At 41.9% G+C, this 26,313-nt stretch overlaps 1 protein-coding gene and 1 non-coding gene across 2 annotated transcripts; both read left to right on the top strand.

The window, feature by feature from the left end:
* RPS2 (ribosomal protein S2) lies at window positions 1-26,313 on the top strand. Its single transcript, XM_044089113.1, has 7 exons — window positions 1-138; window positions 8,396-8,485; window positions 14,514-14,621; window positions 15,238-15,411; window positions 18,064-18,223; window positions 19,106-19,197; window positions 26,195-26,313. The coding sequence occupies exons 1-7, from the start codon at window positions 4-6 to the stop codon at window positions 26,270-26,272; spliced, it is 837 nt and encodes a 278-aa protein (XP_043945048.1). The 5' UTR covers window positions 1-3; the 3' UTR covers window positions 26,273-26,313.
* Window positions 16,736-16,872, top strand: LOC122817458. The gene has a single exon (XR_006367275.1). It is a non-coding gene; the product is annotated as a small nucleolar RNA SNORA64/SNORA10 family (small nucleolar RNA).

Here is a 26,313-nt window from a genome sequence, read left to right as displayed (position 1 = left end):
CAAATGGCGGATGACGCCGGTGGTAGAGGAGGATTCCGTGGGGGCTTTGGCCCTGGTGGCCGTGGTCGTGGACGTGGTCGAGGAAGGGGTAGAGGGAGAGGTCGTGGACCACGGGGTGGCAAGGCTGATGACAAAGAGGTAAATAAGCTGTTAGCTGCATTTTCAGTTTTGTTTTACCTGGTTTTGTTTCTCACTGTATACATAATTCTAAGGTTTAAGAAAACTGTTTGCTTTTAATAAAAATTACTTCTGATAAGTCGCTGTGTTTGTAAGATTCTGCATATTGAGGCCTTTGCCCAGCCACCCTTGTACAATATGGAACTCTGTATTTTAGCCTAGCATTGGCTGACAAGCGCTGACATGATTGCAGTCTGTAACACTGGTATGCCCATTTTTGCTTGCTTGTATGTATTTTCCCTTTTATTAGGTATGCCCTTTGAACACCGAGAGCAAATTCACTTATCAAGCAGTGTTGTCAGGTCGTGAAAAAATGATTGAAAACTACCTTTAGTTGCATGGAACAATGCATAATTCATCTGAAGCCATTTAGTAACATTAGTTTGCAATGTTTGTGTGAATTCTGGCTTTCCTGCAGTAGAAGTAGTTGACAACATCAGTACAGTAACATTTAGTTGGCTTGAAGCCAAATGAAAAAATGCCCAAGAGCGCACTCATTTTCAGGTATGAGATGTGGTAGCTTTAGTTTAAGATGGCTAGCCAGTGGGGTTTCTGCACATATAGTAATGTGAGCTGTGCTAACTACAGAAAAGTGATGTTGATTAACTAGGTATTGGTGGTGGGCACCATAACATTGCAGCAGTGTACACGGCTTGCTACTCTGAATTTCCATCCAATGATACCTTCTGTGTAGAATTTCCATTCTCCCTGTCTTGCGTTTTGCTGGGTGCCCACATCCCAAAGTTGGTCTGTACGCATTTTTCATGGATATGTTCAGTGAGAGCAGTTTAGGTCAGAAGCTGCCTAGTAGTCCTGTGATCCCTGTTTCCATTGGCAAATTTTGAAAATTTTAAGTCATTTTAACATGACCATGATCTTGGGTTATTTCCATTGGACAGTTAAAGTACGTACAAAGAATAAAGTGAATATCTGTTTGTTTGGCATTTGCTTACCGGGAAAGTCTGACTGGATTTTTAGTGGAGGCTGTTGACGAATGCTTTTACATACTTGCAGGGGAGTGTCTGCGGATTTGTAAGCAGGATATAGGTTGGAGAGATCAAGGAAAATGTGCTGATTACACTTAACTGAATTGTCAAAATGGATGAACTGCGGAAAGCTGTAGGATGGGCCATCAGTTTGAATGTGAAATGGGGCCCTTTACTTTTTGCAGAAATGTAACAAATTGCTTCATTGAAACTGGTTCTTAGATTCGGCTTTGGTGGGCAGTGTATCATGTGATACAGGTGGCACTGTCAGTGCACTTTAGCTCTTTCCTTTTGTGTGCAAGAGAATATCTTGGCTGAATTTTAGCAGTCTTCATAAAAATAAGACTGTGCTTCAGTGAGGACTGAATTCATGGCAGGACATTTTCCTTTGGCAAAAGGTCATGAATGAGGTGACTGAAGCAAGCCTAAATGTTTAAAGGGGTTGTTGGGTGTAGCCTTCATTGAAGTAAGCAGTGGCAGTAGTAAGTTTATCACTTGGGTTTCATTCAGGAGCAAATCTCAACTAGTTGTGTAGTAGTGGTAGAGGTGGGCTAGACCCTTCTCACTGGTGGGGAAATGACAGCTGCTACTGTGGACAAGCGTACCATAAAATTCAGATATGGGTTCAGTGCTGTAATGGAAATTGTATCCTTTGGTAGTGTTGAAGCATCACCAACATTTTTCATGCATGCTGGAGTGTGGTTTTGGTGAGTGACAGGCTAGACCGGCATTCTGGAATATAAGAATTCACTGCAAAACATCCAGAGTTTTAAATGCATGTAATTTAATGTACCCATCTACCTTTTAAACGGACCAGTAAGCCCCCCCCCCCCATAGGCTGTATAATTGATAAATCTTACTTGCATAAACTGTCGCCTGTTTTTGTTTGTGTAATAAGATGAGTACAACTTGAAATGTTTATTGTAGGACTGGTGTTTAGTGAACTGTAATAAGTCTTGGACTGATTTGTGCAAATTCATCTCAAATACGGCTGTCTTGTTGCTTCAGCTTGGGGCTAGGTATTTTCTTGGAATTTAATAGCAGTCATCCCCCTTCACAGAAAAAGCAAACTTAAAGGACAATGTATTAGGGCAGCAAGAATTACCTCTGACTATACCAATAAAGTGGTTAAAGAATTGGGTACAGTTGGTAGTATGTTTTTGAAAGGGGGGTACTCCCAGAAACTTATTAGAGAGACCATTGACTGCACTTTGTACAAACCTTTATTGGGAACGGATTTTACCCCTGTACACTAAATACATCTGAAAATAATTTTAGTAGAGCTGTGGTTTTGAAATATTGCCCTTATTCTCCTGTGGTAAAAGATGTGATAAAGAGCTGGAATATACTAAGGAGTGATACTCCATGACTTAATGATTTTATTGCACTAAAGCCAGTATTATAGAATATAACGCGTTTCTTTTGAAAGTGGTTTATTATAATTCATTTTCATGTTTTTTTAATATTTTTTTGTATTATTCCACTTCAAGTATATTATGGTTTTTGCAAGGGAAGCTTTCATTGTTGTAAAAAAAAAAAATTCGTTGATTTTATTCTTTGCCACAAGTGTTTTTAGAGAAGTATGGTGTAATTTCCTGGTTCTAGAAACTAAAAAAGAAGTTGGCCAGCTTGGTTTAATTGAATCTGAAGAAGTCCTATTAAACAGGATGAAAGTGCTAATTCCAAATTCTAAGTGAGAATTAAACTGCTGTTTTATTTAGAGTCTTTATTGTCTCGAATCATTCGGCCGTGTTTGCAGTGACCTTGTGATTAGTTGCTTATTTCTGCATTTTAACTACTATTCTGCTTTGGTTTCTGTTGCTGGTTTTCCTTGGTGGGTTAGTGTTATGACAGCCTTCAGTGCCATTTTCCTGCCAGACGTAAAGGTCCCAGCACTGCCATGCCCTGTTGTTCTTTGTTTCCGAAATAATTTTTACTATGACTGCAAGACATTGGCTAGAAAGTAGTTTAGATGTGGTTACCTGTAGTTTTTGGTGACGAGATGAATCTTGGCTGTGGTAAGCAAGGGTTTATGTTTTAGTTGACACTACTTATTGGAGAAATCTCTGAAGAACAGGAGTGGTTTATATTCGCTATAAAACTTGAGTGCAGTGACAAGTCTAGGCATCTTTGCCTTTTTTTTTTTTTTACCAGCTTTAGTCTGTTATGATAAAACTAAGCTGAATGTTTTAGGCTCATAGGTAGGTACTAGGCTATCTGCCCGAAGGCATTTTATAAGCCTAGCCAGAATGTGTTGGCTTTCGCCGCCCCCTTAGATTAGTTCCCTGTGCCTCTGTCCAGCAGAGCCACTGAAGTGAACCCCGGGGTAAAGTTTGTTTCCTATCCACTCATCAAGGTTTCTCTTGAGTGCTAGCAAGGAGCTCTGCCTAATGTAGATTGGAATCTTGTTCCAAAGCATGAGAAGTCTCTGGGACGGGAATCTATCCCTCCAGCACGTCCTATTTATTGTTGTGGTGAGGTTTAGATTCCTGAGCGTGTGGCTCGAGGGGATAAAGGTGGAGTATGTGATTAGTTTGTGGGTACTTTATTTCCAAAGGGAGTAACTATGCACTTTTTGGCATTTAGCTTGAGGCCATGATTTTGACACCAGGTATCTGTCTCAGTGAGACCTTTTGGAGGATGTCCATCAGCCAGTGAGTCAATTATAACCCCTAATTTGCAGTAGTCTGTGAACTTGGTCAGCCATGGTCCTCCTGAGCTTGTCTGTACCTCTGAGAAATATATGCCGAACAGGGGTCCTAGGACTGAGCCCCGGGGAACGCCACTTCTGACCGGTTTAGTCGGTCCTAGCTCCTGCAACTCTCACCATGTGGGCTCTGTCCATGAGCCAATTGGCAACCCATCTTGTGACATAGGGGTTTATGTTCAGGCTGGTGAGCTTGTCTAAAATATCAGAATAGGGAAGGGTGTCAAAGGCCTTTGCGAGGTCTAGGTAGGCTGTGTACCACCTTTCCCTTGTCTATAGCCTTGGTAACTGTCCTGAAGTCCACCGGGTTTAGGAGGCATGATCTGCCCTTAACAAAGCCAAACTGGGTAGGGTCCAGTGTTTGGAGGTTCCTAATGTCTTTGTTAATAAGTTCCATGATGATGCGCTCCATAGCCTTGCAGACAGCTAGTCAGGCCTATAGGATGATAGTTCCCCGGGGTCTGTTGTGGCTCCACCTTTGGAGCGGAATAACTGTTGCTGTGTGCCACTCTATGGGTACGTAGCCTGTGGAGAGGCTGAGTTTGAACAGTGTGTTTAGGTGAGGGGTCAATTAGTCTTTGAGCACGTGTAGGACTCAGCCTGGGACACTGTCTGGTTCCATTGATGCTGTGTTTTTGGCTTTGGAGGGGGCTATTTTAACCGGAATGCCTGTGATTTCAGGGGCTCTACATTCTTCTGGTATGGTTATGGGCTCTTTTGGGGGTGAGGGGGTGAAGTTTGCACTGAACCTGTTTGCCAGGATGTTGGCAGTATCGGTTGGTTCAGTGTATTTTGTGCCATTGTGCACCAACTCCGAGCAGATCTGAGCATTGCCACTTAGATTCTTGACATAGCTAATGGCTAATGAATGCCTTATGGTTCTCTTTGGAGTCCTTGGCAAATTTTCTTTCAAAGCTTGACTTGGACGATTTTATGAGGGATCATAGTTTCTTGCTGATACTGATCAGGGATGTCTTCCCTTCTTGGGATTTTAGTCTTTTCTGTACTAGTTTCCTCCTCCTATTGTATGTCTTGTTTATGGTAGGGGTCCACCAGACTGGTTTCCTTTTCTTGGAGGAGTGAGTCTTGGTTTTGCTTGGGATAGCACGATGCATGCATTCTTGTAGGTGCCCGTAGAATGCATTAGTAAATGATTTTGCAGCTTGGACAGCGTTATCCTTTAGCATGGGGGCTTTGAAACTTTCCACCTCTGTTTTGAGTAACGTGAAGTTTGCTGTTAAAGTTTTTCACAGTGGTTTCCTTGTCTGGGGGGTGGAATGTGGATATCTAACCTGATTTGTTTATGGTCAGATCTAACCAGCGAGGAGTTGACCTCCGGTGTGGAACACCGGTCGCCCATGTTGGTGATGACCAGGTCCAGTATGTTGTCACCTGTGGTGGGAGTGTTGCCCCAGTTCCAGGGCGTTTGAGTTTATAATTCTAGGAAATGTTGGACAAGGGAGTTAGTATTTGTAGCTCTCCCAGTTAATGTTTGGGTAGTTGAAATCATCCAATATTAGGGCGTTTGGTAGGACCTTTATCTTACCCAGTGTTTCCAGAAATGTGGAATGGGGGGTCCTGGGACATGGGTGATCTGTAGCAAGCTGCAATTAGAATTGCAGTTTTACCTGTTAGTTGCACATGGATAATCTCTGAAGCATTGTGCTGTGCCACTAACTTGGAGATGTGGGTATCCTTAATGAATATGGATACTCCCCTGCCTTTTGTATTTCGGTCCGGGTTCTGTGGCCGAAATGTATGGTAGGAGTTATAGCTAGTCAGGGTCATACTGGCCTGGGCTATGTGATCAGAGAGCTCTTCCATGTCTCTCTTCATGTAGTCCAGGGAGGTATGACTCGGGTCATTCACACCAGCATGGACAATGACAGAGTAATATTTGTACTTGTTCTGGAGTGACCAGAGTGCTTGTGTTATGTGGCGGATCCTGACACCCTACAGGCAGCTAACAGTAACCTTCTTATTCAGCCTAGTGAGTGGGACGTCAGTGTGCCTGACTATAGAGTTACCTATTAGTATGTTGGATATGTTTTGCCTTGAGGGCTGTGATTGCATGGCACACTGGTTTTGTTAAGTATGTGTTTCATGGTTTGTGTTGGGGGGTGGAGGTTGCTTGGATGTCTGCTTTGGAGGGCTCTGTTGCTTTTGCAGATTTTTATTTAGAGCCTCCGAGTATGTTTTCGTGTATTTGTGTGTTTTTTACTGGTGCTGGTTTAATGGGTCTGTGTGAGACTGGTGGTGTGATGCCAGTATTTCCCTTCTCTTGACTGGTCTGAAGCAGTCTTGGGTTGAGAGAGCTTAGCCTCCAGTTTGGTTGTATAATTGCATCTCTCGCATGTATTAGTGTTTGGTGGTGGGAGGAGAGGGTTGTCTGTGTACATGAGGCAGTTGTTACATTGCCTCAAAATGCCCAGATTCACCAGTTGGACTGGATAGTACACCTGAAACTGCCCTTTGGACATGCCTGGATAGGTACAGTAAACTGTTTTACTGAATGGCTGGTAAGGTCTAATAGAGAACCTTGTCCTTCTGTAGTGCTAGGGTTTATAAGTGCTTGCTATGAGCTTTGAGCAAGTGCCGGGCTGAGAAATGAATGGCTTGAGTGCTTAAGTTGAAAGTTTGTCTAGTTCCAAGGGAAAAATTGAAGAGGAGACTTTGTGGAGCCGGGAATAGTTATACCCTAGCTAACCGGTGCTGCCCGGCGCACAAAACCAGACAAATGCGTTTTTTATAGCAGGGAAATGAGAGAGAGAAGTTCGCCCAAAATGGCCAATAAACTACTACTTTCTGACCTGAAACCACTCCTCCAGGGTCAGGTAGGCTACTCAAAGCTCCCCTCTCCGACACGTGAACAGAGAAACTTCCTTCTGTCCAAGTAAGGTATGGGCAAATACAGAGATCTGTAACACAGCCCTGAATTCAGCACTAACCTGAAAACTGGACTATTCTAGCCTAGAAAGGCAGGAAACGTGTGTGTATAAAAGTTTTTTTTTTCCAGAAAATAAAGCAGATACAATAAAAAAATAATAATAAATAAAGATGCTTATTGTTAAATATCTCCGTTCAGAGTTGTAGTCTATGCCCCTAGTAAAGTAGAAAGAAACACAAATACAGTAAAAGCAGATGAATAAAGTGCAATTTTTATATAAAACAATGGAAAACTAACAGTCTGGTTTTAAAAAAGTTACCCAATTAACCAGAAAACTCAAAACTGAGCCCTGTTCCAGTATTCTTCAGTCAGACAAGTTCTAACTGCACACTCCTGCTACTAGGGTGCAGGGGAACCTTCTCCAAAAAAGATGGCCTGGATCAGTGCTCAAGTTATACAAAGCTAGATTCAGCAGGCCTGAATCTGGTCCTGTGCTACAGCAATAAGGTGCACCAATTTCACACCAGTTTCACAGCTTGTACACAAGTGGGAGGGTATGGAGTCTTTAAAAACTGGTGGATACAGTTGTGTGGTTAACATGTAAACGTGTACCTTCAGTTGCAAACTCCTGTGAAAGAAAGGAGTAAGATGTATGCTTGTAGCACATGTTTTTGTTAAAGAACTTGAATGCGAGGCCCATGTCATGAATTTGTGGCTGGCCACAGAATCTGGTGTGTGGCTTCCTTGTAAAGTATTGGTTTTAGTAGTTTGGCCTTTTGGCACCGCTCAGATTAATGCTATATTGTCTTTCTCAAGGGTTGTAGTTGGAATGCTACTAATTGGTGTGCAGTGATGTAACAAAAGTGGAGAGGTGTGATGCAAGAACACCTTTTTCTCTCTAAAAGATGCAGGTTCCTGCATCTTGAGCTTTTAAGGTCCAGTCTTTTAGGCTGTGTCCAGTTTTAAATTTAAGACTACCGATAGCAGCTGGTGCATGTTATCTATATAAGCTTACCACAAAAAAGTGAAAAAATGTAGGTTGATGGCTGGTACACCTTAACACTGAGGAAGACAAAATATAGGATTGAGTGACTGAAAAGTCTTAACTGTATGGGTGCCTAATTCTGTTGTATGAATGAACCTTCTCACTCTTACGGTTGAGTTAGGGTTACAGTTTTCGTTTTGATTTCCCTTGTATCTAAAGCTGAATTTTGAAACAGTAGTATGGGTGAAGCATGATTGGGTGCAGCTGAATAAATAGTTGTCCCAAGTATACCAGCACATAAGGTCTGTAAAGATGTGTGTCTGTGGGTGACATCTAGGTCTGTAATGTGGATGTTGTCTTGAAATAGTGGACCACTTCACATCCTGAACAAGGTGACTGGAGTCTGGCATTGGAAATTGTGAAAAAGCTCTCTGTTCCTTGAGGGATAATGCTTCTACTTTAGATTTAAGTGCTGCTTCAGCTCCTCTGCCCTACTGAACATAAACAACGATGGGGAGGATGCAGTGGGTTAACATACCTAACAAAACTTTTAAATGGGTGTCTTGAAATTGTGTTTTTTTTTTTTTTTTTTTTTTTAATTTCATAATGGTTTGTGAATACTCGTGGTTAATCTGTTAATCTTGTGTTTGCAGTGGGTGCCAGTTACCAAGCTTGGCCGGCTTGTCAAAGACATGAAAATTAAATCTCTGGAAGAAATTTATCTCTTCTCCCTCCCCATCAAGGTAAAATTTTGCTATTTAGTCCATGTTACATTATACAGTCAAACTTGAAAGATAATGCATTTCTAGTTTAATAGATGTTGTTTTAGATGTCCGTTCAAACTGTCATGCTTACCTCTTTAGAACAGAACTCTCGTTAATCTAATCAGCTGTCTGGTTTTAATTTTCATATGCCTTGTCAGGAGGGATGGAGTTAGTCATCTTAAGGCATAACATCGTATGTAGGATGGAAATGCTTGTATTAGAAAATTTAGTAGCAAACAAATGGGAACAAACTGTAGGGAGTGGATTGGAAAATTTTGTGCATTACACTATGAAAGTTAAACTTTGTGGTGTAGTGGAACGAGGCCTGGCTGTGATGTAGATGGTACAGAATCTTTTGTAGTATCTTTCCCAGATAGAGGAGGGGGTGCAAATCCTCATGAAGGGTATGAGCCTGCCAAGAGGTCTGTAGCTATGCAGACATAGAACAGGTGTGCAGAAGGCTTCATCTGCATGGTGCCTAGTGTACTATGTATGTGGCATCGGCCTGTCCATAGGAAGTCTTCATCCTGTGGTACACAGCTTTCCCTTCTCATGCCTGGACTAAAAGTGGACACTGCTAAGATGTTCTTGGGAGTTGTAGGCTCTGTGGCTTCTGAGAGCAAATGTTGAAAGTATGCAAAGCAGTGACTGCTTTATGGCTCACAGGTGTGCCAAGCCAGTGACCACTGGGGCCTTTTTAAACCTAGTCATGCATACCAATTCTCTGACCAGTTCTGCTACCCCTGGTAATTTAGGCAGGGGCTTGGGACATGAGACCTACAAAAGTAGACAGCCTGGACTACTTTGGGGCTTAAGTTCCTCTTCTGGTTGTGTGACTGTTTGTTTTTGTCAGGATCTTTTTTTTTTTTTTTTTTTTTTTTTTTTTTTTTTTTTGGGGGGGGGGTTGCTGTTGGGGTTTATTTGGCAGGTTGACCCACCCAGCCCTCTGGCACTACTCGTGAAGAATGGGTTATTTTGTGGCTTTTAGAATGGATATTTTTAGCTGGCTTTGTTCCTTTTACATTTCATTACAAGATGAACAAAGGCAAAGGTTCTTGTGCATTTAGACAAGTAGTTTTGTTTGTATGTCATTCATGTCCTGTTGGAGCACAGGTGCCACTATGAGTTGGGTAAGGTGAACTAGAGGTTTGTATTTCTACATCCGTTCCCAAGTCATCTTGGCTTCTAGAGGAAAGCTAACCTTGGAGAAGGGCGTTCTGCCATGAAAACCCAGTGCTGACTGGAAAAGGAAGCGTACCACTGCATCAGGACCACGGCATCAGTGGTATGCTTTGGCTGTTGAAAGAAGCCACATCAGAGACTGTTTTTAAGAGGAGTCCTCCCCCATAGACTGATTTTTAGGACTTGGGAATTGGCACTTTCATGCATCTTCACCTTGTCATTGTGTCTTGCAGTCCTGCATCTTCACCTGTCATTGTGTCTTGTAGTCCTTGTACACTTGTACCAGACAAGTTGGAGTTGACCACAGAAAAGATATGGCAGGTCTCCTTTACAAGGTGCAGCAGATCTGGTCTCCATCTTTGCTAGCATAATTGGTTTCAGAGCACCTTCTTGGCCATAATTCATGTTTCCCCTGGACCCATTTTCTCTCGGCTTACTTTTAACTCTGCTCCTCAAGACCCTTTTCTCCCAGTGACTTCCACTTTCGAGAATGCATTGATGTAAATGCCCAACCAAATCTACTTTATCAACAGAGCCACTGGTGTCTGACAATCTTGCTTTGACCACCTCTGGGGTAGATACCTTTCTTAATGTTGGTTTAGTGTCTTCGTAAGTTTCTTCGATAGCTGAGGGTCCCCGGCTTAAGGCATCTATAACCTTCTGACCTCTGGACTTGGGCCTGTCTTTGGCTTCTGCTTGTCTAACTTGTTTGAGCTCTGTTCAGCAAGGCTTGGATCATGGGCCTTATCCCTGGCATTAGGGATGTGGCAGTTCTGATGCCTGTGATCCATGCATCCGTGTACACCAAAGTGAAAGAAAATGCAGATCAAAAAGTCAGTTTGCCTCTAGAGCCATCCCCCTTGAGTTTGAGCATATCCTGCCTGAGATAATCTGTTGTGTAGGTTGTAATCGTGGAGTGGTTGTACTGGTGGATGACATCATTGGAAATAGCCTGGACATGATGGCAACAGATCTGACTTTCCAAAGACTGTTGTACTAAATTTTGTTTGTCTTTTGCTATGAAGTTGCTACTGGGTCTCAGTCAGAGCCTGAGCACTCCTAGCTAGGAAGTCTTCCATGGACAGGCTGTGAAAGTGGATGTTATACTTGTGTACTACCTCATACACATGGAGAAATTGAAGAAACGTGTTGGCTCCACACAATACCGTGTCTTCCCATTTGTCAACTTCGTTGCAGTTGTCCTACAGACCACCAGCCCCATGTACAGTGCTGTGAATGGCTTTGCTAGAGCAGTGGACACTAGCCTTATGAGCTGTTAGCTTTGTGCTGGCACAGAGTTGGCCAGGAGTTCCAGGCCACTGTTTATGAATAGATCTTTCAACGATTCCTTCCTCTGAGTACATAAAAGCAAGTTGGAAAGGTGAGAGGGGAAAAGCCAGGGTTGGTGTAAAGTTTCCTTCTTGTCATTGTCTAGAAAGGATCTCAACTCCCTTCATTTTGTGTTCAGATCTCTTGGTGTGATAACTTTCAAGGATCTGGGAAGTGTCAGTGGTTGGCAGTTTTTAGAGTGGCTGTGGTTCCAGAGGATGTGCTGCTCTGAAGAGTAATGAAGGGTCCCATGGCCCTTTAAATGCCGGAGAGACTACCGTGCTCCTTCACTCAGAGGGAAATGACCCATGGCTGACTTTATCTACCAGTATTGGAGAGCAGACATGGCTAATGAATGAAACTTGCCCAGAGGCTCTTTATTCCCTTTGTCTTACAGCTTTTTAATATGGTGTGAAGTATCTGGTAGCTTGGGAAAATTTAAGCCACTGTAGACTAAATGTGGGTTGGTATTGGTTCTACATGTGACTGAACTAAAACTGTCATTGCAGGTGTGTCATTGTGACTTCATAAGTCTAATCTCTTGAGTTCTCATTTAATTTGTCTAACTACCTGTTGTGGGTGCCCAACAGCTAGACCTGCTTTTCCAGTGCAGGGGTCTAGGGGAGCCAGAATATGACCCTGTCCCAGCCCTTATTGGAGAGAGGTGTATATTGTAGCTGCAAATTTTTTTAATGCGTATCCTTGATCTTATGATTTTTGGGAGCACCATTTTAAATGTGAGCTTAAGGGTTTAGTTCCATTTCTGATTACTTTGTATGTAATATTGCATTAAAGAGTTTGAACTTAATAAACATTTTTCCTATGAACCTGTATCCAGTGTGCATAAGTGTCCTGTTGTAAACTTCACTTTGTCACCTTTATGAATTTGACCCAGTGTTGTAGAGTGCACGTCACAGTATCTTTCCCCAGTTTAGCAACTGTCCTTGGACTGCTGTGCTGAATGGTAATGAGGTACTTGGGGGAGAGGCATATGCCAGTTGTGTTTTCTCCCAGAAGCAACTGTCCTTGGACTGCTGTGCTGAATGGTAATGAGGTACTTGGGGGAGAGGCATATGCCAGTTGTGTTCTCTCCCAGAAGCTGTCTGCAGGAGCCATCTACGTGGCCTTCCCCACCACTTTGTGATATTGAACACTGCCAGAAGGCCATGTTCAGCTACCCAGGAAACATAGGTGGGAGAAACGTTGGTCACCAGGAGTTACTCTTGTTGAAGTCGTTAATAAATAACATTAGGAATTTACCTTGTATGCCTTCAGTCAGGAACAAAACTTCAGGGTGTGCAAACAAATTTTTATTTACAGTGCTGGGAGACCATTTTCATAGCAGTTGGTGTATCATTCTTCCTGAACAAAGAAACTGCATCAACCATGCAAACTTTTACATTTTACAATAACTGCAGCAATTCAATGGCTTTAAAAATGTTCTCATCCTTCTGATTTTTGCCTCTGACTTCACATGAACCACCTTCCTTTACATGACCCACCTGCTTCAAAGGGGGGGGGGGTCTTGTTTTCTGATGTTGGATGTTTCAAACCTATCTTGTCCCTTAACACACTTAAGTGGCGCTAACAGTACTGTGGGGCTTGGGGGTTGCACTGAACCTTAAGGATTAATTTTTATGGCACTTAGCAGTAGTGTGGTTATCACCTAATGGGGAACCATTGAAAGTGAAGTGCTGTAACCACAAAAAAAGTAACTGGGATGGGGGGGGGGGTACGAGATGAGTTGGGGATTAAATAGCATCAGCTTACTGTAGTGACATGCAGATCAGCAGTGATGTACATATCACTGTAGTAACTGCAATTAAAGTATGCAAGTTAGCTGAAGAATGGTTTGCCTTGTCACAACTAACGTTTCTAAATTGAAAATTAGCATCATCGTGTGTGAAAATGGCCTTCCTAACCCAAGCCATTAACTTCCAGGTCCTTCTGTGCTCTACATTTTGAACATGGTGTATGTCATTTTTCGGTCATGTCTGTCTTGGCCTGTGGTTTTAAAGATTTGATTTTTGTATAAAATTCAAATGCATGTGTGCATTACGTATTACCCAGAATTTTCTTTGAAATGTTTTGACTGCCACTTGGCTTGGGAAGTGGCTGAAAAGGGTGTCGTATCAGCACACTAACCAAGCTAAGAAATCCAGTAAGTAGGCAGACAGATGTGTAGCTAGCAGGTGGTGCTGTCCACTCACTGTACACTACAGGCGTGACTTGTGCTTTGTTTCTGGTCACTTTTGTAGTCTAAATGCCGGTATTGCACTGTAGACTTTTTTTTTTTACACCAACCCCTAACACTCTACTCTAGCTACAGTACTGATTGCAGTTACCCATTATCTTGTAAACCATACTTTGAAAATTGGTGCAAGTATAAGCGCTCCCTTTATCACCTGACCTTTCCTGTTGTGTGTGCTGAAGACCGCTTGTTTTTGCTTAAATTGGTGGCTTTGTGTGTGTCCTATTTTATGTCAGCTGTTTGCTTAAGTCAGAAATCCCTCCCCGAATTGAAAATTCTGCCTGTGTTGTCCAGAAGTTGATTGCAGTAATTCCGGGGGGGGGGGGGGGGTCAAGAAATTCATAATGTGTGTTTGAGGGTGGGAGCACTAATATTGGAAGACATTTTTCCCCAAGATGCAGACAAGAGTACTATTGTATGAGCGAATCTAGATGGCCATTTCATTGGTTGTGACAGTAATATTCAAACCCTCACATTTTATAAGAGCTTGACTGTGCAGCTATGGATGGTTTCAATAATAAGGTTATCTGATTTTGCTGGTTATGTTTATGCACTTTGCTGACAATGTGGGTGTATTTACCAGTTTGTGGAACTGTAAAATTAATGAATTCTTAAAAGAAGCTATTAAGGTTAGCCTCCTGGCTTAATAGAGACAACCTATGATGTAAAATTGTAGGCGGACAAGTTTAAACTGTACATGTTTAGCTTGTCATGTAGCTTTAGGAAAAAATCCTTTCTGAGACTGAGATGCAGATTTCCAAACAGGTTTGGACTATTTTGGGATTGAGTGAGACCTCTGGGATATAGTTAAACATGTTGTGCTTAGGAATCGAGTTTCTGGCCTACCTGTTGTAGGTGTGCCCTTGTGTATGGTAGGGGAAGAGGACTTTTGAGCTCACATGTTGGTGGTGTGCAGGTAGAGCTGTCCCACGTCGCAGGAGTGGTTCCACAAGGCCAGCTGTCCAGTTGGGAAGTATGGGACTATTTTGGCAGGTACAAACCAAGAAGTGAGGAACTCTGGTAATCACAGGCATTCTGTCAACAAACATTCAAGGTGAATTTGGCTACCAGCGGATTGATAACCTCCTAATATTAGTGTTTAGTGACTTTATGCCTGGCTAATCTAACATGCATGCGATTTGTTAGAATTGTATGGTGTTTCTCTGTGTGGGTGTGGTTACCATTGCATGCATAACCTGTTTCTTCCTATTGAGAGTTTTCTTGAATGTCTCTTTTTATCTGTAGGAGTCTGAGATTATCGATTTCTTCTTAGGATCCTCATTGAAAGATGAGGTGCTGAAAATTATGCCTGTGCAGAAGCAGACTCGTGCCGGTCAGCGTACCAGGTTTAAGGTACAGCTTTACTCACTAAATATTTTCATATTTTTGTCAGTCAGTCAGCAAACCATCTAGTGTCTTATTGTTGGATGGCCTAACATTATGTTCTGTACCATTCACACAGGGTTCCTTTGTTGGACCTGCACACTTCATCCATGGGAGGGGGGTGTATGGGAATAAACTTAACTTGTATGAGAACATTGTTGTAACCTACTCGCTGTCTCCCCCCCCCCCCCAGAAAAAGCAAGCTGGTTTTGTAGCTGCTCTGGCCTTTGCACTTTTGCAGGTGGCATTGCCGCATTCTCAGACCAATTCTGAGTGATGGGATGAGGCTCCCCCCCCTGGTATACTAGAATTTTTTGTTTAATTTAGATGTGACCTTAAGTGGTTACTTCATGTGAGTTTTTGTTGCAGGGTGGCTGCATGATGCCCTTCTGCTTGGGGGAAGGGAGTTCTGAGTAGTAATTATCTGACTGGACTGGGGTGTGCGACTTAATGGAATATTCTGGAGGGGCCTGTGCACTAGGAAGGCTTAATCTCCCTTCTCCCACTAGCACATTAATGTTTGTACATACTGTAACTTTGTATGGATTCTTCTGTTTTATGCATCTGAGGTTGTCTTTGCTTTTAGGCCTTTGTTGCAATTGGAGACTACAATGGACATGTTGGTCTTGGTGTCAAATGCTCCAAGGAGGTTGCCACTGCTATTCGAGGTGCTATCATCCTGGCTAAACTATCCATTGTTCCTGTAAGGAGAGGCTACTGGGGTAACAAAATCGGTAAACCTCATACTGTACCTTGTAAGGTAAGCCACCAGTACTTTTGCGTGGTTCCTGCTTGCTTTCATCAAGTTTGTACTAAGCGTTAAGTTTGCAAGAACATTTGGTTTCTGATCTATAAGAATAGATTCAACAGAGGTAGAGAAGATGGTTCATTATGCCATTTAACTGCCTGACAGTTGACGAGGTAACTAATGAACTAGGTATGGATTGAGAGGCTAGCTCTTAGGTGATCATTTGTTCCGGTGTTGGTTGACTGTTAATGAAACTAAGACTGTTTTAGTACTGTATTTAGGTTTGTAACTGTATTGGGTGGGGGATATAAGGTTGTTTTTCAAGAGATGGTTGAGAATTTCCTATTTTTTCCTTTAAAGACTTTTCAAGGCAGTCATTTAAAAGTATGCTTTTTGTGCAAGATACTTGGTTCGAGTTTGTGCATGCTGTTTCATCTGTCTTCATTTTTAACTGTTGATACAGTCCGATTTCCATCTATTAGAGTACCCTTGTGTTTCAAGTAATGCAAATATTCTAAATACATGAGTTAGTGGCATATCTGGGCATTGGGTTTTGTTTTCACATTCTTCTGCTTGCCGCACTAATTGCCTTCCCCCTTCTAACTCGGGAGCCTTGTCCACCCTTGTAACAACCTCTCCCCACCCCCGGTAATGGTGTTTTATGAGGGGATGCCCTTTAACTTTCACCTTTCTAAGTCTGGCTACATTAATCAAACCTTCATATTCCATGTAATTTGTGGTGAGCCTGTTCAAAAAACCAAGACCGCTTTGTGTAGAGCTTTCATCTCTGCAGTTTAGGGAGACTTCATCGGAAATGGACTTTACTAGTCACATTTCAAGTAGCATTACCCAGTAAATTCATTACAGTTCATTTAGAGCTGATGCTTCTTGCTAGGCTAACTTATCTTCTGTGTATGTGTGAGTTTATATGCACATTGATATAGATTTGTGGTCATTTTTTATATTTTTTGTCTTGCATTTATATTACATCTTTGACAGGCTTATGTTCAGCTTCTTGTTAATCTCTTTACATTGTTGCCTACTCAATGCAGTGAGTTTAGGTTATGGTCAGTAACGACTTTGTGTGTGGTGTTACTCCAGCGTCGAATGCAGTGACATTTCAAATACTTGTTGCTTTCTCAGTCTTGAACAGAAGTGTAATGTAGCTAGATGTTTCCAGGTGTATGCCGCATTCTCCATCTAAAACAGAAGTGTACTGCAGCTAGATGTTTCCAGGTATATGCTAAGGGAGCTGTGGAGTAACCAGCAAACTGCTGACTTGTGTAGGACTTGTGTAAGTAACGTGTCATTACTTGAAGTGCAAGGTAGTATTTGTTCTCTCCCAGCTCTGCTCATTTACACCTAATTTTGGTGGTGTAATTGTCGTTATTCGGGAGAGAAATTAAAGGAGTATCACTTGCACGGCAGATAAGCCTTGTGTGGCATACCTGTTCCTTTGTGAACTCTACAGTTGTGTGTGGTTTTATGGTGAACCAAGTATTGCAGGTGTGTAATGTACCAGTGTTGTGCCTTAAGTAAAATAGCATGTGCCCCTAAGCTGTGAGATAATGTGTTGAAATTGACAAGTGCCTCCAAATCTTGCCCAGTGAGCGTGTCACTCTGTTGGTAGGTCCCCAAAGTCTGAAGTCTTTCACAGGTTTAACTGCCAAGGTGTGTGTGTAACAGAGTGAGTGATGCAAATAACGTGTGTGTACACAAAATGGGGGGGGGGGGCTGGGTGATGCCAGTAACAATTTCTTTTCGAATGTCTGCTTGTTGGATATTGCAAGTTTTGTAGGCAGAGTAGGGGGTCCGGGGAAGAAGTCCTCCTTCCGCAAAACTGAGGTTGGCCCACAAGCTGTAAGTTGTGCCCTGTACTTTTTACTGGATTTGATCTTGCGAAGTGCACAAATAGGTTTTGTCCTGTGTATGTGTCCATATGGGTGTCTGTAATCTAGCTAGATGCAACTTACTGATGTATTTTGTGTAGATCTAGCTAGATGCAACTTACTGATGTATTTTGTGTGTATACGAATATGCAGGCATATTGCGTTATTTTTACACTGGTATATTTGTACTCGTGTATTTGTGTGTGTATTAGGCCTGTATCAATACAAATTCCCATGTTGGGGGTGGGACCTGCATAATCTCACCAGTAGGGGGTGTAAGACGTGCTCGTTTCCTCGTTGAGCACTTTGAGTATTTTAGCTTGTCGTTGTCTTTATTGTGTGGGAGATGAGAACCAGAGCAGAATAGTTTCTCAGTGGCAGAATTGCACCTGAGAATTACTGGGTATCTTATGGCCAGTCCATTCATCTGTTTGCATAACCTGTTTAAGAACCTGCGGTGTGGTTTAACAATAGTTTTAGAACAATTTCAAGTCTGTTGTCTGTTTTGGAATGTTATTGGCTAGGTTTGTAAAGGCTGTTGTGCCATTAGTCTAGTAATCGCCTATGAACTACCAGTGCTGTGGCTGATGTACAGAGTCTTCCATTCTCCTTTAAGAATGGGCCCACAAAATAAAATGCTTATGGTTCTTTGTTAAATATTCAGTATACTAGGGTCTTGTTAGCAATGGCTTTGTGTTTGAAACAAATAGTATGAGTATGTTGGTGTGTAAAACCATGTTGAAGCTGGTATTGAGTTCTTCTTGTGCAATTGTAGGTGACTGGTCGCTGTGGTTCTGTGTTGGTGCGTCTCATTCCAGCACCACGTGGTACCGGTATTGTTTCTGCCCCTGTGCCGAAGAAATTACTGATGATGGCTGGTATTGATGATTGCTACACTTCTGCCAGAGGCTGCACAGCTACGTTAGGGAATTTTGGTAAGGCTGTTTTGGTGTTCTTACTAACAAGTGTTGCTGTATAAATGCCCAAATTTCGTCATCCTTGGAGTAAGAACAGAGTTTTACTTAAGATATAGTAAAACTCCAACTCCAAATAAAAGGATCCAAGCTGTTCTAGAAGCATACAGGCAAATTGCCAAGGTACCAGATTGGTAAACGTGCTTGTAGAACAGCTTGGATCTTTCTTTTTGTTTTTTTGCTCAAGATGACCAGTGTTTGAGTACTGTTACCTTTTTAAGTTATCTTCAGTAATGTGAGCAGATAGAATCAGTCTTAAAACACTATCTGATTGAAAGTGCTGCTTTTGATCTGCAGGCTAAATCATGAAACAACCATAATGCACAAGCGTGGCAAAGGGAAGTAAAGGCCAACATGTGCTGGTGAATGCATGTGTCCCATCACAGCAAGCACAATGCAGTGCTCATAGCCATGCTGGGCAGATGGAAACATGGACTACCTTGATCCTGCACGGTGTATGACTGTGCCACTCCTGGCTCCACTCTTGCCCCAGAGTGGAAAGTGGTCTGAGGTTTGTCTCTCAGGGGAATTAAATAGGTAGTAACGGTCAGCCATGTGAGATTCCTCATCATATGTGGAGGTCTGTGGAAAGGGGAAGGAGTTAATTTACTTTAATCAGCAAGCCATAGCTTTATTCTGGTGTGGTGTCTTAACTATACAGCTGAGCTAAACTTCCACAATCCATGGCCTGGCTGTATTGTAGCTGTGTAATGGAATTCAATTTCTCGATGTTTGTGTAATGTAGGATGTTTGAATTTGCCAGATGTGTGTGCTGGGGAAGCATCACTTTGATGTGGCAGTTTATAGGTAACTATGGCTAAAATTATGTGCTTTGTCTTTCAGCAAAGGCCACGTTTGATGCAATCTCTAAAACGTACAGCTACCTGACTCCAGATCTCTGGAAGGAGACCGTGTTTACCAAATCTCCATACCAGGTAAGATCAGTGCTCTTAATTTGCAGTTTCCTTTCCAGTAAATTAAAGTGGTTTGTGTATAGCAAAACTTGTTGGCTTATTTTTGTTTTGTTAACCAAGGCAGACAACTGATCCTGGATATTTCAGTCTCAGCCTGGGGTAAACAGAACTGATACATATTTACAGAATGACAAATTGTGTACCGTGTAAATATTGGAGTTGCTTTGCAGGTAAAAAGTCAGTAGAAACACAGCAATAGTTAGAATAACTGATAAGCCACGATATATCCAAAGTGGCTTAAGAGATTGCATGCTGAGAATCTCATAGGTAGGGCAGAAACAAGTTATAAGAGTAGGAGTTGCGTTATCCTAGAGTCTTTTATCCCCAATTGGAAAATTGGGTATGCAGAATGAAAACATTTTAAGAAGTCCACTGTTTAGGACCACACACTGAGAAAGCATGTTCTGTCTAGTGAAGCCTAATTTGTGGAGTTTGCAGGAGAGGACTTGGGTGGTTAAAGTTGCTTGTTTGCTTTTTATGTTTGGTGGGTAACATTACGGCTTATTGTGCTTACAGATAAGTAATTGAGTAACTGGCACAGAAAGCAGCACTGCTTGACTTGAGGGCTCAAATGAGAATTCATCCCTGGTGTAGTAAACCTAATCAGTCTTCATTTTTGTGATATGCTGGATTCTGCAAACAACTGCTTTTAATTTGGGTAGACGTATACCCATGTTTTCATAAAGTATATAGCACAGTCCAGGATTACTTCAAAGTTTATTGACAGGGAACAGATTTTGCAGCAAGTCTTAAAATCTTTGTGATTGTGTGACTTGCCAAAGTGGCTGGGATGCCATTAATTCATTACTGCTGAGTGACTGCTCCAGCTGCTTCTGCAGTTGCATCCTACTGATGCCTTTGAGCATAAAATTACTTGTTCATATTTGCATTTGAAAATTTGAAAAACATGCTACTTGCAAAGTAGATTTCATCTCAAAGCTGACATAATTGCAAACATAACTTGATTTCTGTCTAGTGTAGATAAAGGGATTAATTGTGTATTTGTGTTGTCGTACATTTCATGTTTTTCTAAATATTTCAACCAAGTAGCATAGACAGAACTGCTTAGCCTCTCATGAAAGCTGTTGGATGGTTGAATTAAATGCTGATGACTGTATGCATGTAGCTTGAGTGGTTACTGAGATAGTTAACCATTCACAATATTTTCTATTCACTTTGACTTAAATCCTGTACATCACTTATGTAATGAATGCTACGACTGTAAAAATGGTTTGTTTACATCATATGAATACCTGTTTGAAACATGAGGGCATTTCAGAAGGCTTAGGCTCTGCCCATTGTATGTTAAAGTGTAAACTTCCATAGTTGCACTGGAAGGGAACTGAGTTATTGTGAAATCAAATAACTTTGGATTTGAAAGTTCGTATGTCATAGCTGGTATGATCTGGACTTGGATCATAAGGCATATTGCCAATAAAACTTAACATTGATGTAATCTCATGTTTTCTCCTGCCATGAAAGGTAAGATGACAAGTGCCAGAGGCTACTTTTAGCTTGTTTTTGCGTGTTTGTCACTGTTGGGGGTGACACCCAGGCCCCATATGCAAGAATGGGATAAAAGGGTTGTGGGTGGATGGCTATGTATAGATGCACAAATAAGTGTATATGTATTTAAAATATGTAAGCAAGTACTCCTGTCCTAGCTGGATTGGATTTTCAGTTGTCCACGTTGGATACTATAAGATGTCATTTTTATATAAACTTTTCTGCTCTCCAATGACCTACAGGCCTTTGCTCTTCCCAAGAACGATCTTACTGTCTCGGATAAAATGCCTTGTTCCAGTAAATAACCCTTTAAAATGTGTTCTCTGTAGTAATTATTGGCCTTTATCAGATGTCCAGGGCTGAGGGCAAGCTGGGGTTTCCTATGTTTTAGTGTTTCCTACATTTTAACATCACTCTGGGATTATTTACAGGTTTTTAAATATATATATATATATATATATATATATATATATATATATATATATATATATATATATATATATATATATATATGTGTGTGTGTGTGTGTAATTTCTGGGTCTGCTATCTTGAAGTAATTCTGATTTGTTTAGTCTGTCTCTTGGTATCCCACAATGCAGTGCTTATCTGTAAAAACTTGCATCACACAGGCCTCTTTCTTACTAAAGCTCCTCTCACTGCATTGATTTTTCATGCATACTTAAAACTGAAAGACAGCAGTGTAACATTTCATACTGTTCAGTGATTACTTCATAGTTTCATAGTATAGTACTAGGCTATCTGCCCTGGGGCATTTGTAAGCCTAGCCATAGTGATGTGGCTTTTGCCACCCCATGAAATGGTACAAAAATGTACAGAATAAATCTAGAATACTGTGCCTCTGTCTAGTAGTGACACAGTGAAGGTCCCCTTATATAATAGAATTAGTTTACTGTGCCCCTGTCTAGCAGTGACACAGATGTGACCCCTGGGGTAAACTTACGATCTCCCATCCACTCATCAAGATTTCTCTTGAAGAGAGTCAGTGAGGGGCTCTGCCTAATACAAACTGGGATCCTGTTCCAAAGCATGGGAAGCCTCTGGGTTATGAATCTATCCCTCCAGCATGTCCTATTCATACTTGTGCCGAGGTTTAAGTCTTTAGCTCTCGTGGTCCTGATGGATTTGGATTTTTTGAGGTGGAGCATGTCCATCAGATCCTGATTGGACATGGCCTTGTACGTCAGGCAGAGATCACCTCTGAGCAGGCGGTATGCTACTGAATAGAGCTGAAGTTTCTTTAGTCTTGCAGAATAAGACATCTGTTGGAGACCCTTGATCCTTTTGGTGAGGTACTTTTGTGGTCTCTCCAGCTGTTGCAAGTGCCGGGTGAGGTACATACCAAATGGGGCATTGTACTCAATCATGGGTCTGATGAGGGAGGAATATAGGGGTACAATGACATCCTTGGATCTGGATGTGAAACCCTTCATGATGAGGTGTGCAAGGTGGAATGTTTTTCTAACCACTTTGGCAACGTGGGTGTCAAATGAGAGGTCGCTGTCTACTTGGGTCCCTAGGTCTCTGATTACTTTTTCCGTACTCAGTGGGTTGCTGTCTGTGATAATTTGTGGGTACTTTGTTTTTTCCAAAAGGGATGACTATACATTTTTTGGCATTTAGTTTAAGGCCGTGACTACGGCACCAGTTGTCCTTTTCAGTGAGGCCTTTTTGTAGGATGTGTATCTGCTGGTGTATCGACTATGGCGCCTAGTTTGCAGTCATCTGCGAACTTTGTCAGCCACAGCCCTCCCATGTTTGCTTTAACATCTGAGAAATAAATGCCAAACGAGGGGTCCCAGGACAGATCCCTGTGGGACACCACTTGTGACTGGCTTTGAGTCTGACATTGCTCCAGCGATTTTAACTTTATGGGTTCTGTCCTTTAGCCAGTTTGCAACCCATCTAGTGACATAAGGGTTTACTTTTAAGCTGTTTAGCTTGTCTATGATGCCTGAGTGGGGTATTGTGTCGAAGGCCTTAGCCAAGTCCAGGTATGCTGCATGGACTGCTTTGCCCTCATCAATGGCTCTAGTGACTGTTTCGAAAAAGTCAACCAGGTTTAAAAGGCAAGATCTGCCCTTTACAAAGCCGAACTGGGTGGGGTCAAGCGTCTATGTCTTCGTTTATGAGTTCCGTAATGATTCTTTCCATAGCTTTGCAGACCAGGCTAGTCAAGCTTATGGGGCGGTAGTTTCCAGGGTCTGTAGAGGCACCCCCTTGTGGAGTGGGACCACTGTTGCTGTACGCCAGTGTTCAGGTACATATCCCGAAGTAAGGCTAAGGTTAAATAACATTTTTATGTGTGGGTTTAGCTCCTCTTGGAGTTCACGTAACACGCACCCCGGGATACCGTCAGGTCCCATTGATGCTGTGTTTTTTGCTTTGTTTAGGGCGGTTCTCACTTGGACATCTGAGATGACAGGGAGATTACATTCAGCTGGGATAAGTATTTCTTCTTTTGGGGGTGAAGGAGGCGAGAAATTTGCACTGAACCAGTCAGCCAGAATGTTAGCAATATCTGTGGGTTCAGTGTATTTTTTGTTGTGAACCAACTCTGAGCATGTCTGAGGGTTTCCGCCCAGGTTTCTAACCTAGCCGAAGAAGGCCTTGTGGTTATCTTTAGTGTCCTCAAAGTTTGCCTTGGATGTTTTTATGAGAGAACGTAGTTTGCTGCTAATGTTGATCAGAGATGTCTTTCCCTTCATGGGATTTCGCTCTGACGTGCAGTAGCTTCCTTCTTTTGTTATACAATTTGTTTATGGCTGAGGTCCACCAGACAGGACACTTAAATTTGGTGGAGAGGGACTTGGATTTGTTTGGGATTGCATGATCCATGCATTCTTGGAGATGTCCATAGAAAGCATTTGTGAAGGATTCGGCATTGTGGGATGTGGTATCCACTGGCACAGTGGGCTTAAAGGATACCATCTCAGTCTTAAGAAGAGTGAAGTCTGCTTTTGAGAAGTTTTTCACTGTGGTCTTTTGTGCTGGGGATGGAGGTGGGATATGTATATCCAGGGTGATTAGTTTGTGGTCAGATCTCACTAGTGAGGGGTATATTTCCGGTGTGGAGCATTTTGACCCCATGTTTGTGATTATCAGGTCTAGTATATTATCTCCCCTAGTGGGAGAGGTGACTAGTTGTTCCAGTGCATTTGAATTTATGAATTCCAGGAACCTTTGGGCTAGGGTATTAGGGCTAGAATAATGTACCCAATCTATGTTTGGGTAGTTGAAGTCTCCCAGTATGATGGTATTTTGTGATACATTCATATCCTTCAATGTCTTCAGGAAGGCTGAGTGGGGTTCTTGAGATTGGGAGGGTGGTCTGTAACATGCTACCAGTTGTATAGCAGTTTTGCCTATGGTTAGTTGCACCTGTATGGTCTCTGATGCTTCATGTGTTGCTACTAACCTGGAGGTGTGGGTGTCCTTTATGAATATGGACACTCCCCACTTAAAACACACATGCCACAAAACAGACTTTCAAAGTGCTTTTTACTGTTTCTGTTTAGAATGGCTAAACTGCAGTCTTTTGTGAAGCCTAAATTTTACTACTTTGACTTGTCTCCTCCCTCGTCACACCTAACTTCCCTAGCTGTCAAAGTGCTAAGGATAATTTGAGCTCTTGCTTGCTGTGATTGGCACAGCAGGAGACTTGACTCGTGTACAGTTTCCTTGTTCTAGCGTTTGCTTTCTGTATGGCTAGGGGAAGGACCAGGGAGCTGTGGCATTACAGCATGGGTGGGTTATTAGGACGGCTGTGGTGATGTCTGTGTGGGGAGGGAATTGTCCAGAAAACTACCTGTTTTCAGTGGCCTTGACATCAGTGAATTGGGAGACTGCAGCAAGCTTTTCCATGGCAGGTTAAAAGTTTTTTGAAAGTAAAACTACCACGGTACAGTAAGGTACTGTTCTAGTGAAGAGAAAGTCTATTTAAAATATTTTAAATGCTGTGTTATATCGGACAGTAAATAGGGAGAAAAAGGACGGAGAATTTGAGCATTTAATAGTAGAATACCGTTTACCTTTAAGAGCCTGATGAATGTGGCAAACATTACTTGCCAAATGTTTTTCTAAGACTCGTCCCCCTGCACAGATCTGCAGGACAATGTGCCTGTAGTCTGCTTGCCACCTTTGCAGATACCCCCCCCCCAGGCTTTAAGGGTTTATACTTAACACACCCTGAGTGTAGTGTTTCCCCAGGGTGAGCATCAGAGCCATTGGCAAGCTTCACACCATCACTTCTGTTTAACGTCATTCTCACCATAATCAAACTTGTTCCAGTCAATGCCACAGTACCTAGTAAAAGGGTGTCAGACACCTGCCATTTTTCTGCAGATGACACATGCTGGCCATACTTAAGACATGAGACCATCACCTAATATCTTGTGCCATGTCAGTTTTGCTACATCCTGTAAAAATGCTATACAGCTTTTTGCTACTGTATGGCTTAAAGATTTTTTTTTTAAATGGTAAATACTAGAAGCCTTAAGAAAAAGCTAGGCAATTAATACACCCCATCTTGATATCACTTCAGTGGGTAAGAGGGGTGAAAATTTGTATGTTGGTATTCTGAAGTGCAGAATGCTAGTTGGAGCACGCAGTGAAGGGTTGTTTGCCAGTAAGTATTTCAGCCATCTGTGTACAGAAAGATTTTTTGATACAATTGGGGCGAAGAGGTATATGGTAGTAGAAAATATTTTTCTAGCCTGACTTTCATAATTTAGATAATTGCTAGAAAATACTGAAGTTTCAAGGTAAACATTTCTCTGCATGGGAGAGGGGACAGACCAGAACAAGTCTGGCCTGAGAAACGTTATTAAATTTAGTGATGTCCAGAGAGCCACACCAAACTGTTAAATCTGAAAGGTTTTCCAGTGGTAAACTAGCAATTTGGTTTCCTTCCGTGGCAGAGAGTTTCCTTCCGTGGCAGAGAGTCACCTTAGAAAAAGGACGTGCATGCCTATTAAGTATTGTATGTCATGCCCCATTATAACATTTTGTGGCAATTCATCTTTAATTGGATTTAAAGACCCATAATTAGGAATTGTTTGTACACAAGTAATTCTATTTATTTTTTTTAAATAAGTATGCTACTCAAATGCTGGGGGGGGGCTACAAGGGCTGGCTTTTCTGGAATTCTTACTCTGGGTAGTTTTTCTGCAAACCCTTTTTCTGCAAACCCTGTTGTCATGTAATGTGGCAGGTGTCTAGCTGATTCAGGGTTCTGTAGTGCTGTGTGTCTTTTATAACTACGTTATCCTCTCTGACATGTACCAGAATATTTTGACTACATTAATGAGGTTTGTGCTGGTACAGATTCTTTTTTTATAAGACTATTAAATAGCATTACTGATCATAATGCATAGTATTTCCTCTTGCCACTGTGGTTTCACACCTGACAATAACATGTTTTTGTTTATTTCAGGAATTTACTGATCATCTAGCAAAGACCCACACTAGAGTATCTGTACAGAGGACTCCAGCTCCTGCTGCAACAACCTAAAAACAAGTTAAAACTATAAATAAAGCCTAAAGTTCTTAGTA

The sequence above is a fragment of the Protopterus annectens genome, chromosome 12.part0 (genome assembly GCF_019279795.1).
Source record: "Protopterus annectens isolate FY-2018-M chromosome 12.part0, PAN1.0, whole genome shotgun sequence".
Classification (NCBI taxonomy): Eukaryota; Metazoa; Chordata; order Ceratodontiformes; family Protopteridae; genus Protopterus; species Protopterus annectens.
The sequence above is the reverse complement of the archived record's forward strand: the minus strand, read 5'-3'. Positions and strand labels throughout refer to the sequence as shown.